We start from the raw sequence: 15,325 nt of genomic DNA on the forward strand, positions 1-15,325 counted from the left end.
TGCTCAGAGAAGCTGACGAAGACATAAGTGCATGTGTTTTGAATACAATACGAAGTTTTTAATAGTGTATGCATTTTACTGATTACCTAAAGAATAGAAAGAATTCCTTCTTATTACTTTGAGTGCAAAATTGTTGGTTCAGAGATTCTTTATCAACAAAATTCTTCTCTTTAATCTCACAAGAATGGAATTACCCAATATAGGGGGAACTGGAAACTCTCTCAACATAAGTATTGTTCAGCAACTCAGCTTTTGTCTTCATAAAGTTTACCTTTGTCATGTCTTTTTCTTTCCTAAAAAACATACAAGGCATAGTACTGTAGCTACCAGTCAGGCAGCAGATAGGTAAAACTGTTAATGCTCAGTGATTGGCTGCGACACTTCCTACCCTTCCAGACAATAGCGTTTCTTAATGACAGTACATGCTGTGCACAAGTTAAATTGGTTACAAGTTAAAAGCATTTCGGTTTAGTACAGTGTAAATACAGAACAGTACATATAAAATAAAAATATAAATGGAAAGGTTTTTATTTACCTTTGGTAAATAAAAAGGAAAACGGTACACGATGTGCGGAGGAACAGTAACTATCTCAAATCGTGGATGAACATTACATATTTTAAATCGACTGACCCTCTTCGGTGTCCATCTTATCCAATATCCGGGTTAACGGGGTCCGGTTTAACGAGGGTCGACTGTATATGTATACATGCACCTCTTGTGCATTTACATTGTCAATCAGTCTTTACTAATACTTTTTGCCATTCTGCACTCCTTATAATTTTTGTGAAAAACTTATGAGTCACATGAAACGTGTGTATTAGCAATGGTTGTGCGCAAGTGAAAAATATATGAATTTTTTGTAACTAATACTCATGTAACTTATTTATATTCACAAATATTAAGCCACAAACATTGTTCTAAATTCATTATAGCCTGGGATAAACATACACCCAAGGGGTAATACTGTACAACTGATAAGTAATCCTGCACTGGCCAGGACTGTAGCCATGGCCTGGTTTAGAGGTACAGTAATGACAGACAGTGATTTTGGTCACCTGGCCATGTGTGTCTCGATTTACATATAATTATTAAGTAATGTACATCACATCCTGTAAATTTTTGATTTGCAATGATTCATTTACATGTAACAAAATATATTTTTTTTATCTATGCCTCAATAACATCTAGGTTTCTTTTATCCGGTTACAGTTACCTCAAAGAAAACTCCTGTGCTGAATGGGTAACTATTAAAAAATCTCAGGTGAGATTTATTGACCTGTCACATGCTCTTGATGCTCACTAACAACCTAGTGATTGACAGGGCCATGAAATAAACTCACATAATTGTCTATAAACCTATAAAAGGATATTTTTTGAGCTACAATACTTTAAAATATTTTATCCAAAAATTAAATTGTACAAAAATATAATTAACTAAAAATTAATTTTTCATAAGTCTTATAGTTTTTAGCTCATCTCCTCAACTAAAAAAATTTTCCAGTTACAGTATCTCCAAAATCCAGATTATCTGTAAGTGCTTGAAGCTAAATGGCTTTCTTAAATCTGTAGGTAGATAAAACAGCTCAACAGACTCCTATACTATACGGTACAGACACTCCTCTATTTATTGACAAGTGTGAACCAATGTCGGCGTTAAAATCATTTTTATGGCATTTTCACATCCTATCATGGCCCATGTGTGTCTCCTGCTTCTGATGAGAAGATAAAGAGCAAAGCAATAACTCTGGAGAAAAACTTAAGATACTTGCTAAGCACGAAGGCAGCAAAGAGATATTGGATATAGAATGTGACTATATTTTTGCAATTGACACTTTCAACCATCTTAATGGATAAGAAGCACTATACTTTAAAATTAAATTTTCCAAGTGTGTAAAACCAGTATTAAACATATAATTTCAAAACAAGAGGCTTTGCTTTAGAAAAATTTGCCCATCTATGGATAGGATGACAGACTGAGCACAATTTAAGGTAGGCTAGCCCTAGGTGATCAAAAAGTCATTCAGTATCCAATAAATAACAGGAGAAATTTAACACTATTAAAAAAACAGGCATTTTGTTAGATGATTTTGCACAATATCTGGTTCTACATTTGCTATGAATATTTATGATGTCAGGTAGGGTTTCTAAAAATATAACACCCTCATGAATACTGTACACTGGTACCTTCCTTTCCAACTAATACAGGACTAAAACATAACAAATGCTTCACTCACTTAACAAGAAGTACTGGTTTATTTGGCACACCTCCTGGCATACGGACTGTTTCTGCAGCAGACCGGGCGCCATCACCTTTGCGAGTAATAGCCGATACCTGAACCTGATACTCTGTATCTGGACGTAAATCTACTACAGTATACTTAGTGGCATCACCATTATGAACAGTGTAAGGCATAAATCCACTGGGCATCACAGCAGCACCCTGGAAAATTGGTATTAAATTATTCCAACTGAAGTACTTCACACAAATCACAAACTATGTTCTTCTGATGTCTTTATAGGTTTCATAAAAACAGCCAATTCAACATGGAAAACAGTCACTATTACAATTCAAATTTATATTAAGAAAAATATTAGTTTTTGAAAATTACATGAAAAGGGTCATCTAGATAAAAATTACATGAAAAAAGTAATGAAAGTGCATTTGCCCTCATAAAAGTTTTGCACATATAAGAAAGAGAGAGGAAAATACCCCAAAAAAAAAAAAAAGTACTGAACATACCTCAGTCTCTTGAACATGAATCTGGTATCCCCTGATGATCCCGTGTCTCTCTCTCTCAATTGGAGGTGTCCATGAAACGTCAATGCTAGTACTATTGATTACATCCACTTTGACATCCCGAGGTTCACCAGGAACTATAAAATGGCAATTACAAGCTAGAGCACACATACGAGAATACAAAACTGATGCAAATAAAAGTGCACCAATACTACAATTGAATATGAACAAGATTATTCTATGTATTGTTTATAAATAATATATAGCTGAGAACAATTAAAGTATATCTTAATCTCTCTAAACAAGAGAGTATAAACACAGAATACACATAATTACCCATATGACAGAATGAGACCTTCTGAAGGGCAAGTGAAAGGTAAATGATTAACCAATATAAAATAATAAACACACTTAGATCTTAACAGCTTATGATGGGACAAACCTACTCTATCTCTAACTAGAATACAAATTAATCCACCTATTGCTATCATGCTACTGTATTTGTAAATTTCATCTAATAGAGTAGTCAAACTGTTCTTATTCATAAAACAATGTAAGGAACAAAGAATCACACATCACTTGGCTTTAGCTAGATGTCTAAAAATACTGGAAACACACTGGTACCAGAACACCATAGTGCTCACTGCTGTATCTGATAAATTAACAAAGTAAAACACACATCATTGCTTGATATTATATAGTCCTCATATTGGTCAACTTATTCGCAGTGCTGTATGTCCCAATCATGAAAACACCAGTGTTCATTATTATGAAGTCCTCAAAACTGCCAGCTTATAAGCAGGGAGTCAAAGTCATGCAAACTTAAAATGTTCAACAGTAACTATAAAATATGTATTAGACAACATATGAAACTAAATAATTACAGTATTATATTTTTAAAACTACAATTATAAGCATGTAAACTTAACTGGTCTAAATATGTCATTCTAAAAGGCAAAAATATTAATACGTACAAATATCAAACACGCGCATGACCATACTTGCTTCTACAGCCTGTAAGAAGAGTTCTCACAAATCCATAAAACATGACAATGCCAAATTAAAAAAAAAAGGGATGCACAAAAAACTAAAATTTCAACATACCACTACTTTCATATCCAAACTCTAATTTACTTATCCTAATATAAGGCTCTTCTAATTTTGTTGTTTTTTTCAGTCCAATTTACTTAATGGGCTCTTATTCAATATTTCTATATAATAAGCATACAAATCCCATATACTGTGCTACACTATAAGTGGCCTCAAACTTATTTCAGCAAACTTCATAAAAAACACAGAGCTGTGGCACAGACTTCAATCAATCACAAGGTTCCAATATTCATCCACAGCCATCAATCTTACTGCTACTAATGCTTACTTCCTACAATGAACAAGCAATGCTGAATAGTCAGTATATTGGCTTTAGTGTAAATCCTTGTATTACTGAACCTCAAAATTATGGATTTTACCAATTACCAATAACACTGCAAAATATGTATCAATTTCAGAAACATAAAAATCCAAAAAAGTAAAAGGAAATATCAGATGATAACTTCTATTCCTGCATAAACCTGTTGGTCACACTACCTTATGTTCCACACACTCAAGATCTCTCAGTATTAATCAATGCCCTAAGCTCTGTGTCTGGTTCTCAAAATAATTCTTTTTCTTGTGATGGTAGTGTTTTGGTTATCTGACCTCCAAAATATTTTTTGTGATCATTATACAAGTTTTGTGATTAGACCTAGTGCGCTGTGATTACAAAAAATATGTCTTGTAAGCTTGGAATCTAACATAAGTGTTTATCGACCACGAAATTGGTGATTCTGGTCAGGACTAAGTGTCCTTCAACCACCACTATGAAACAACATTTTACAGTATACCCTACAACTTTCTAAACCAGATATGATTGAAATTAATACTTATCATAAACTACTTTATTTAAATGAAACAGGTTAAATTCCCAGCTAAGGTTCTCTCATTCCTTATGTATAAGATAAGGTTCTTGACTTGAACAGTTATAGATTAGGATAAAAAGGACCATGAATTGGTATTTTTAAGGGGTTCACTGATTTGAAAGGTTATATTTTAGACTATGGGTTTAAACAAACATTGAATACTGGATAATATACTCAAATGAATGTATTTGTATATTTGGTAACCCCTGGTACTCTGACAGGACTTAAACTATGCTAGCCTGGTAGGTCATCACCAATTAACAGGTTCTGATACTTAATGGACAGGCTTGACCTTCAAATTATCCACTAAAGTTATGAGCCACAGAATTGCAAGTGTGCAACAACTTCTCAGCTGTGGTAAAAAATTATTGTGTAACGCATATAGGTCATAAGGAAATAGTCTTCTGAAACTGTATTTTACAACTTACTTGGTATGATAAGTTCTAATGGTAAAGCTGTGTTTGCAGAAGGCATTACAAGTGCCTCATTTTATGAAATGTTTGAGATACATAAGTACTGTATAAGATTCACAACCCTACATGCTAAAAAATACAATATAAAATGATGAAAAGTTAATGCTCTTGAATACAGTACCTCAAAGATCAGGGGCTTGTGATTAAGTTCCCATTTTAATTTTTTCTAAAACTATAAGAAAGAAAAACAAACATTAAAAACATACTTATAAATCTAACACTGAAATGACTAGTAACTCAATGAAAATTACATAACTGATACAGGACACTTCATCTGCAGAGGTACACATCCCAAACAAGAATTTTTTAAGCATAAGATTGAACAATGTAATAATAAAACTCACTACATTGTACTGGATAACTCTGTGGAGTCACTCAACCCAGTAATATAAACAAAGACTAAGTATGAAGTCTGATCTTGGCCTTAAATCTTCCACTGATGCAAGTAATCAACTACCTCAACAAATGTAATTTCATAGCTTGCCTATTATCCAGGAAGATGAAGGTGATTATTCTGCTTATATAAAGGTAACTGACATAAATAACAAAATCTTGACCTTTCAAATTTCAAGGTTGAACTCAAACAGACACTACTTATTACACCAATATGTCACAGCACTGTCAAATTGGTAGCAATTACATGTAGTGCTTTGTGAGGCAATGAATGCCTCCAAACTTCCCATACAGTACTTCATAGAGAAAGTGATGATTTCCATGGCAATAAATACATAGCCAACTCTTCACTAAGATCCACCAGAAGTTGATAACTGGGATGGGGGTGTCATCTAATGAATGCTATCATCAAGTTTATTCAAAATCTGTTTGACTACTCTTGGGTCATGTTAATGTAAACACAGGTTAAAACATACTTTCTTCCAAATTTTGATAATGGACATAATTATTTGTCATATTTTAAACAATAAATTCCCTATACAACAAATGATGACCTGCTCAGAATTGTGACAGAACAATACACAAATAATGTCCTATAAAACTAACAATGGGTTGCACTGATTCTGCTCAAACCATGTCTAATTTAACTCTCTCAGTCAATTTGCCTTTGCAAATCCTGTCCATACCAGAGCCAGAGCTGAGATAAGCAGTATTTTACTTTTGTATACTATACTCTCAGTATAGTTAGTATTCATGGTATGATATTCATTCTGGTGTCGCTTTAGAACAAAGTACTTGTGCTTTATTGTGGCATATTCATACAAAACAAAACAATAAAACAGAGACAAAATACCTATACAATCAAAGGTTGAAAATTGCCAAAAATACTGTCAACGTGTCAAGATAACTCAACAGTGTGATTTTGAAATGTCTGTGCATCATAACTGAACCAAAAAGTTAAATAATACAGCTAACAGCATTTAACTGCAATATGCATCATTGCTAAGGAATTCTACTGCTATACTTGAAAATTCGAGAATTCTATCTCACACAAAATCTTTACTTCAGAGGGTAAAAAATTACATTCACTTATCTGTACGAGAAACTTCCTATCATATTCCATCTCCCCATGCATAATTACTCTTCACTATTAATAAAGTTAAAATCTTAGGAAATTACGTATTGATTTTACACTTATCATTTGGAAGTAGTTTAGTTTAACCATACAGATACTCTTCACTTGACTCTCACTGGGCTGGCCTGAAGGACTGGTTCCAAATAAGTAGTGAAAATTGGAGCGAGACAAGGTTGAAGAGTAGAACAGCTAAAACAGCATAGATGAAAAGTAAAATAAATGCAGAAAACAATGCAGCTAGAGCCAAAAGGATGTAACTATGAATCTTTAGTGTTGTCCATAGTAAGCCATGCAAGGTACACATATAGTACCCTCTTAAAAAAGCTAACAAAATTTCATGACTTTTAATAGTTTGTACTGATCCTCATAGATCAATGTACATGAATGCACCAGGCATTCTGACTAATTAATCTTTTAAGTGCTTGACTGAACACATTAAAATTGTTTATAAGTTGTCCCCGCAATACATAATGACCTGGAAAAACTTTCTGAAGTGTTCAAGAAATTTGCTGCATTTTTCACTAAGTGCATTAGCTCATGACAGAATCCAAAGCTAAGAGCAAGGGGTGAAGAGCTACAGTAAACCCCCCATATTTGCAGTCTCACAATCTGCGGACTCACATATTCGCGGATTTCTCTGTGGAACGTATCTACCCAATATTCGTGGAAAATTCGCCTGTTTGCGGTATTTTTCGCTGAGAAATATTCACTAATTACTGTATTTTCATATCATTTTCATGACTAAATGCATTTTTTGTGATAAAACTATTAAAATACTCAGGTATAAGCATTTTTAGTTTTTTTTTTTTAAACTATCAAAATAGGCAGTTCTAAGTGTTTTTAGAGGGTTTTTAAGTATCCGTGGATTTTAGCTACTCGTGGGGGGGTACATATCCCCCACGAATACGGTAGGTTTACTATATAGACAACTAAAAAATAAAAATACAGTAAATGAAACTGTACATAGTAGGTTATTTCATTCAACAGTAATGTTGGAAAAAAGTAGGACCTGCAATAAGTATAACTATTTTAATTTCATGGACAGGGTTGAAAGTACTTTTTATGACCATATAAGTGGCAAAACTCATATTCTTTCTTAAAAACATTTTCTGTTCTGTCCATAAATTTAAAATAAGTTTGCTTACTACAAACCTTAATTTTTTTCCCAACATCAATGCAAAAATTTTTCATAGCATAAATTCGCTACCAGAGTTAAGGTATAAATTAATTTACAGAGTTAAGGTAATAGGATGCATGTAAAATACCTTGGTCATCTTTTTTGGAAAACACTTTGAAGAATGTACAGTACTGTATTTATATCTTGTCTATGACTGCTAAGGTTTCATTGACTTTGCCCCTAAGATGGACCAAAATTATATTTCCATGCTTAAGATATAGAAATACCTGTATTAAATCCACATATCAAAAATTAGTACAGTACTGTATATAGACTTGCTTGAGTCAGATAGCTGTTATGACTAAAAAAAGTGGTATTAAGCAGCCTACATAATAAATCTAAGATAGAAAGGTGCACACCACATACAGTACCAATTAATGGAGAACAGGCATTATACCAGGTCTCCAAATAGTGGGAACTTCTCAGAAACAGGATAATCCTTGACACAATCTACATGAACTGAAACAGATGCTACTTCACATCCAATGCTTCTTCATCCTAATATTAATTGATATCTCTATCAAATTTATAAACTAGTAGAGCAGGACTTACCAAAAGTGAATTAGGTTTACAAGAATGCAAAACTATCACAGTATATTTAAAGTATGCAAAACTATCACAGTATATTTAAAGTAAGTACCAAAACATTCAGTACTGTTGAAATTCTTCAGGCTATTGCAAAGATTAGACAGCAAAACATTTATAAATCACCAAAGTCCAAATTAACAAAATTCAAACAAAAATAAAATTGTTAATTTTATTTTTGTTTGAAATTTTCATTAGTTAAATTACAGTAGTACAAGACCTGTGTCCTGTGTTTGAAAATATAATGTTTATTTTGATAGATAGAAAAGGATAAAGCAGGAGTGTCATAGACTGACCTTAACTCGTTGAATTTCAGACACCTATCAAACGAAAAAGCCCAGAAAGTCCTGCACTTCTTTAAATCATGTCATAAAAAGTACAAAATGAAACATATGTCCTGGAACTAAATTTTACAGAAATTATCTTACAAATCTGGTTTTCTTTTTACAATATTTTGCATGTCCATCATCAATTTATAATTGAATATGCCACCTAAATCATGACAAATAAATTATTTCTTTACACATGTACTTAATTTTTTTCCACAATTCCATTCTCTAGTCTAGATAAATTTTGAGGACAAATCTTTATTATTATATATATATATATATATATATATATATATATATATACAGGCAATCCCGGTTAACAGCAGGGGTTCTGTCCCTGGCTGAGCGCTGCTAACCAAAAATCGCCGCTAACCAAAAATCAGTGATAATAGCCCTGAAAACCCCGCTTAATGGCGCCATTAACCGGATATCGGCACCGTTAACTGGAGATCGGCGTCGAAACCCACGCTTAACGGTGCCATTAACCAGAGATCAGCGCCAAAAATCCTGTTAATGACATCGCCAACCAAGCGCCATAACACCGAAACGCCGTTAACTGATGCCGCCAGTAAGCATGGTCTGCCTATATAGTATATAGCAATATAACATTTTGGGAGAAACTTTAATACTTAAATCTACACTAGATATTATGTATAAAAACAGCAATACAATTCACAAAAAACTCAGTTAATGCTGTATGGAACTTCAAAGTACTATAGCAATATAACCTTTCTTAAATTTAAGACCATTAGGATAATAAACACAGCCAAGAATACAACTGTATTTCATAGTTTTAAGGTGCAGTATGAGGAATGAAAGACTTTAGATATGGACAGTCTGACAGCACAGCCCCTCAACAGAATGTACATGTTAATGCTCATCAAACATGAATGGAGCTAATGGGAGTTCCTTCTTGAAATAGCTCTGAAGGAAGATGCCCAAAATGGATATCATCAAAGAATGCACCATTACCAATTTATGGAAAAAGGATAACATTACTTCAAAACAATATTGTCGGAGAGATAAAAGAACTTGGAGAGTTATTGATAAGTTGATAGCATCCATAGAAACTGTAATGGCAAAACAAGAGCTAAAGTACACAGCAATAATGGATTAGATTCATGGAGTTTAGGCTAAAAAAGCCAAACACTGGGGCAACTTCAGCCATTCAGTGCTAATGTAATTGAAACAAGGGTGTTGGAGTAGTTGGACAGCAAGACTGAAGAAGGGAAACGGTAATGAAGGTAAAGTTCTGAGCTAAAACATGGGTATAGCTAAGGGTCGAAGGGATGTATAAACACCCTTAGTAATGCCTACAGTGCACCATGTGAGGTCCACTGATGGCACTTCCCCAATAAGGGAATGTAGCAATAATACCATCATCTTTCTACATATAGAAAGTCTTATGGGCACGCTTCACCTACTCACAGATTTCTCTGTGGAACATATACACATCTGCAGAAAATTTGCCTATTCGCAGTATTTTTCATAGAGAAATATTCACAAATTATTGTATTTTCATATAATTTTCATGACTAAATGCACTATTTGTGATAAAGCTACAGTATTAAAATATTCAGGTATAAGCATTTTTAGAGGGTTTTTTGGTGTTTTGAACTATCATAATAGGCAGTTATAAGTGTTTTTAGAGGGGTTTTAAATATTTGCGGATTTGAGCTATTCACGGGGGTTAGTGGTACGCATCCCCCGTGAATATCGGGGGTCGACTGTATCTGGTTTGATGGTGGGTAATATCATAGGACATTTACTTTATATCTTGTAAAAAAAAGCATGAGGCATGGGACAAAAGAATCACCAATTTGCTCCTTACTTTATGTACTATCAAATTACGAAATAGTTAGACCTCTGTGAAATTTGCAGCTTTAAGTACATTTATAGATTACCTTTTGATGGGGGGGGGTTAACCTAAACTACATTCATGAAAAGAAAAAAGGACCATTTAGGTCAATGAGAGAATGACTATTTCACAAAGAAAACAAAGAACAGTCCATGAATAATTCATTTCATTTCTTCTTGTGGATAAAATTTCAATGCTCAAGCAAAGAAAGTTTTTCCAATAAATTAAATGAGGAAGTGCTAATAAATTCCACCCACATACAGGTAGACAGTGCAAATCTTTAAGGAGAACACCAATCATTTAATATTTTAGCAGCGCTGTAAGAAAACAGTTCTATTAACCTTATATACGTAGTAAGATCGATTACACAAATGCACAAAACCAAACAAAGTATAAGGCAATTCTGCAACCTTGCTGTGTGTTTTACTTGAAACTTTACCACCAGTGGTAAAAATAAATTTACTATTACTTTCAGTAAACAGCATAGAACAGTGTGTTTTCAGTTAAAGCATTAGAAATTTTAAAGATAAAAACTTACTAGAATAATAAATCAAAAGAAGAGCCTATTGCCACTGCCATAGATAATATTACAATTGAATCTAAAGATTTTTTCAAGTTTATATCCACAATTTAGTTTTATTCTTGATTATGAAAATGACTTATTCCTAAAATTTCTGCTTGTCTATTTCTGACAGCAGTTATTATCTAATCAAATTGACAGTTACCATTCATAGTAACTTGCACTTTATTTGACACACCACACCCAATAAAGACCCTTAGGTTAAGAGCAGAGCGTTCTATATCTATATAAAAATAAACACTTGTATCCCTGATGCTCCTGATGTCAATGCTCCAGAGTAGCTTAGTTCTTTGGGGAATCATCAATCAGTGAGAAACGTTATCAAACATCCTTCAGCGGATTACTTTGGACATCATGGGGTGGGGAATCTGGTGATTATATTACCCAAATTCTCAAGGGGGGTGGCATAATACCTGAAACTGTACTTTGTAAAATCACAACAAATACTTACATTGCCTCTATAGAACTAACAGCACATTTGAAGTTGATTAGGGGGAAAGTGTCATAATTTACTTTTTGACTACAGTAAAGGAAATGCTATATGAGCAGAAAGATATAGCCCCTTTCTTGCACGTAATCAAAGGATGAGAAAGGTCGGCAAGGATAGAGAGGAACAACACACAGCATTTTTGGTAGGAAGAGGAGTAGGAGGAGGAGGAGAAAAGGCAATACATTTCACCACGCCTCACTCGCATCAACATTGAGCTCTAACTATGCGACTAAGACAACTTTGTGTTTAGATTTTGCCATGAATAGCCATTTTCTTCAGATTCTTTATCACTTTCATTTTAAAAAAATCTATGCAATATATTCCAAAAATTGGGTACTGCATTCACACAAACCAATAACAATTTACTTTATAACACAATATTTGAGTAAATCTTGATCTTTTGACAAGATAACCAATATATATGACGGGGTGAATAAAATAATCTGGGAAATTATTATTCATGGCAAAAATGCCAAAAAAGAAAAAATGAGGTTACTCAGTATAACCAGTGCACAAAAAAATTTTCTGGAAGCAAATTAGCTAAGAAAAATCCACAAAAATATACAAGAAACGAAAAACATCTGCTTCAAAAGGATTAAAATCCACACCACTTACTAGCACCACATCTACAAGGCATTACAAACCCTTTTATACTTACGCCGCGGAATAGCTGTCATTTTGGAAGGCAAGAGAGGAAAAAATGGAAACAATGCCATCAATAGCCTGCCAACATCCCCCACCTGAAGTTTGTTTACACCATCCAACATATTATTTGGCTACAGTGTTAACAAGATGAAGATAGGTTTAAGATAGGAAGAAAAGAGACAGTGCATGCATTAAAGGAAGATGGAACTATAATTTTCAAGTGGTAGAAAAGGAAGCACTGAGAGATAGATTGACAGACAGATATGGAGTGATAGAGCAAGTGTGGTGCCTGGTGCATGTAACAGTGAGTGTAAAGCAACTGCAACATAAAGAGTAAACAAAGCAACCTAAAGACTAGAAAAGACTGGGATAATAATGACTGAAAGTCACTACAGAGACTAGCTACACCGTGCTCAGGGATCCATACGCACAATAGCTTGCAGCTATACCACCCTACAGCAATGGCAAGAGCTAGTAATGATATTAAAATATGGCAGTCAGAAATATTTACTGGCTGCTGATATTGGTACATGTCAAACATAAGATGCTACTTACTAAGGAAAACCACTAATAAAGTTAAAGGAGTGAAGGTAAAGGTTATAGACTACTAAGAGATTTTAAAAGTAAGTTTTTTGCCTGCTACTCTGACATAAATCATATTCTGCATTCCCTTGACAACAGTGGCATGCAGAGTTCACTGCATGACACTAACTATCAAAACAAAGCATTTCATGAAGATCAAAAATACAATAATAAAGTTTGTTTATGAAAGCTTAAGAAATGACTAGAATATGCTGTAGGGTGGAAACAAATAAGGTTAATGTAAGGTGACCTCTTGACTAGACTTGCTTAGTAACATGCACTTGACATGGAGTTACTACAGCTTGTAACCTATGTTTTTCTCTCAGTTAATGGTTAACCAATCAGTATGTCAAAGTATAACCATTAAATTTAGAAGTGTTTATATTTACATGAGAATTATTTCAAGAAGTATACGTGGTTAATCTCCCTCAAGTGTATATTTTATTAAGCATTTAACACTGAAAACAAATGGAGATTTTTATCTGGAAAGGCAAAACAGCACAGAGGAACAGAAGGTATTATGTCTCTCAGGTTTGTGAGCCATCGGTGTTTACGGTTAACAGCAGGAGAAAGGTTAAAAGGACTTGTTTATCCATGTTCAAGAAGGGGCAATTTTGGGGAGCAAAAATCACGACTAACACAGGACCTGACAAGTGAATCGGTGGTTTTTTGGTAGGATAATTTTGTCATCAACCAAAGCTAATAAATCTGTTGCTCAGTTAATCTGGGAGATGACTGTAACTGTACTTGTGCTGGAATATTACTACAATGTTGTAAAAGGGACCATTCAAGATGTAGGGTGGAGCAAGGTTGTCCTCATGTAGGCAGCAACTGTACTTACTAATGTATCCTTGTAAGGGGCAGGGAAACAAGTGTGTTAGTTTGATACAGGTTCATGGCAGGTTGTACAGATAGTTTTCTTGTTTGAAGCAGTGAACAACATCTACTGTGATATATATGGAGTCTGGATTAGTATGAATTCTGGCATTCTTAATTCAAATATATATCTCAACAAGAAAACTCAAAATCTGTGATAACATAAAACACTTTAACATATAACAAAAAGACTAGTGTCAAGATGTCATCATTCATACAACTAACCAAGGTAAAATTTCAGACTTAAATTTAAGGTAAAAGTATACAACCACATAAATATCTAAATACAGTATAAAAAAACTTAGTATTTGATTTATACAACATAAATGTTTGGTTTTACAAATAAATAACAGTGGTAATCATTTTGGTGACATGTTAAGAATGCCAGGATTGTGTTTAAGGACTCACTGGGTCATCCATGAATGTGGTGTGGAATATCAAATCTGTAAGTGTCTCATGCAACGTTTCATGTGCAGATAATTATGTGCGCACAAATGCAAGTATGTGCAGCTGGCAAAAAGAATATTAATGTTAAGACTATTGCAAAACTACTTGCCAGTAATCTTTAAGTTTTTATAGGTCACATAATTTAACTGGAAATGTGACCAATATTCTGTGCAGATACAGAATTTCCTATGAAAATTGTATCTACAAGAAGCACATACTCAAGACAGAAAGAAAACTGTTAATAGTAAAACAAATGTCTTCCTTGAAGTTACAGTATAATGTCAGTGAAGAGCTTAAATTACATTAGCATTCAAATTATATTCAGTCAAGCATAAATGACCCCTTAGAGCCCAGCCTTAAAACATCCATCCCATTCAAAGGAGGATGAAACTCCATCATCCCCAGCTAACATTGCAGATGCTTTGGTCTGATTTACAAAAAAACAAAAAGTTTAACATGTACTGAACACAAGTTTAAACATATACACTAAGTTATGTAAGAAAAGAAAAAATATTACAGTGAGAACATGATAAACCTAACTCAGACCATCCTGTAACAGCACCTATCTAGTATTATATTTTCTCTAAATATCCTGTTATTGTATGTCACCTAGAACTTCCATTTGCCCTTCCTTACAGTTTTCATGTTTGATGTTGTCCTGAGGAGAAATGGGGCACAGAAAACAGTGTATACAGTTGAGAGTCTGATGAGCCATCAGTGCTAACAGTCCACTCTAAGCCTATGAGGGAATTAACCTGCTAATGACTGAAACTACTTCCTCTGGGCTTAATACACAAATCTACAGCAAGCCACAAAGGTATTTTGCAATATACTAGTTAAGCCTGTTTAAGCAATGATGGCTTCCATTTCAAAATCTATTATCATCTATGTGCATTATGAATGTGCATGGTGCTCATGCAGTGGTGAAGAAGGATAATAAAAAATACAGTAGTAATAGGTTGCTTAGTAACTAGAGCATGTATCTGCTGTTCATTTATGTCTAATGATACGACAATTTTTTCAAGGTACTGGAAAGCATTTAGTTATCTATGAGAGAAA

The 15,325-nt window shown here is 33.9% G+C and overlaps 1 protein-coding gene across 9 annotated transcripts in view; it reads right to left on the bottom strand.

Moving 5' to 3' along the window:
- The window catches only part of Lar (tyrosine-protein phosphatase Lar), a 1,190,865-nt gene that overhangs the window by 86,305 nt on the left and 1,089,235 nt on the right, over nt 1–15,325 (bottom strand). For all 9 annotated transcript variants that reach the window (XM_067129385.1, XM_067129424.1, XM_067129376.1 and 6 more), the window contains 2 exons: nt 2,742–2,875; nt 2,236–2,441 (listed from right to left, as the gene is read on the bottom strand). In XM_067129385.1, coding sequence (XP_066985486.1) covers nt 2,236–2,441; nt 2,742–2,875 — 340 coding nt within the window. The remainder of the gene's footprint in view (nt 1–2,235; nt 2,442–2,741; nt 2,876–15,325) is intronic.

Source organism: Macrobrachium rosenbergii, chromosome 3, assembly GCF_040412425.1.
Source record: "Macrobrachium rosenbergii isolate ZJJX-2024 chromosome 3, ASM4041242v1, whole genome shotgun sequence".
Taxonomy (NCBI): Eukaryota; Metazoa; Arthropoda; class Malacostraca; order Decapoda; family Palaemonidae; genus Macrobrachium; species Macrobrachium rosenbergii.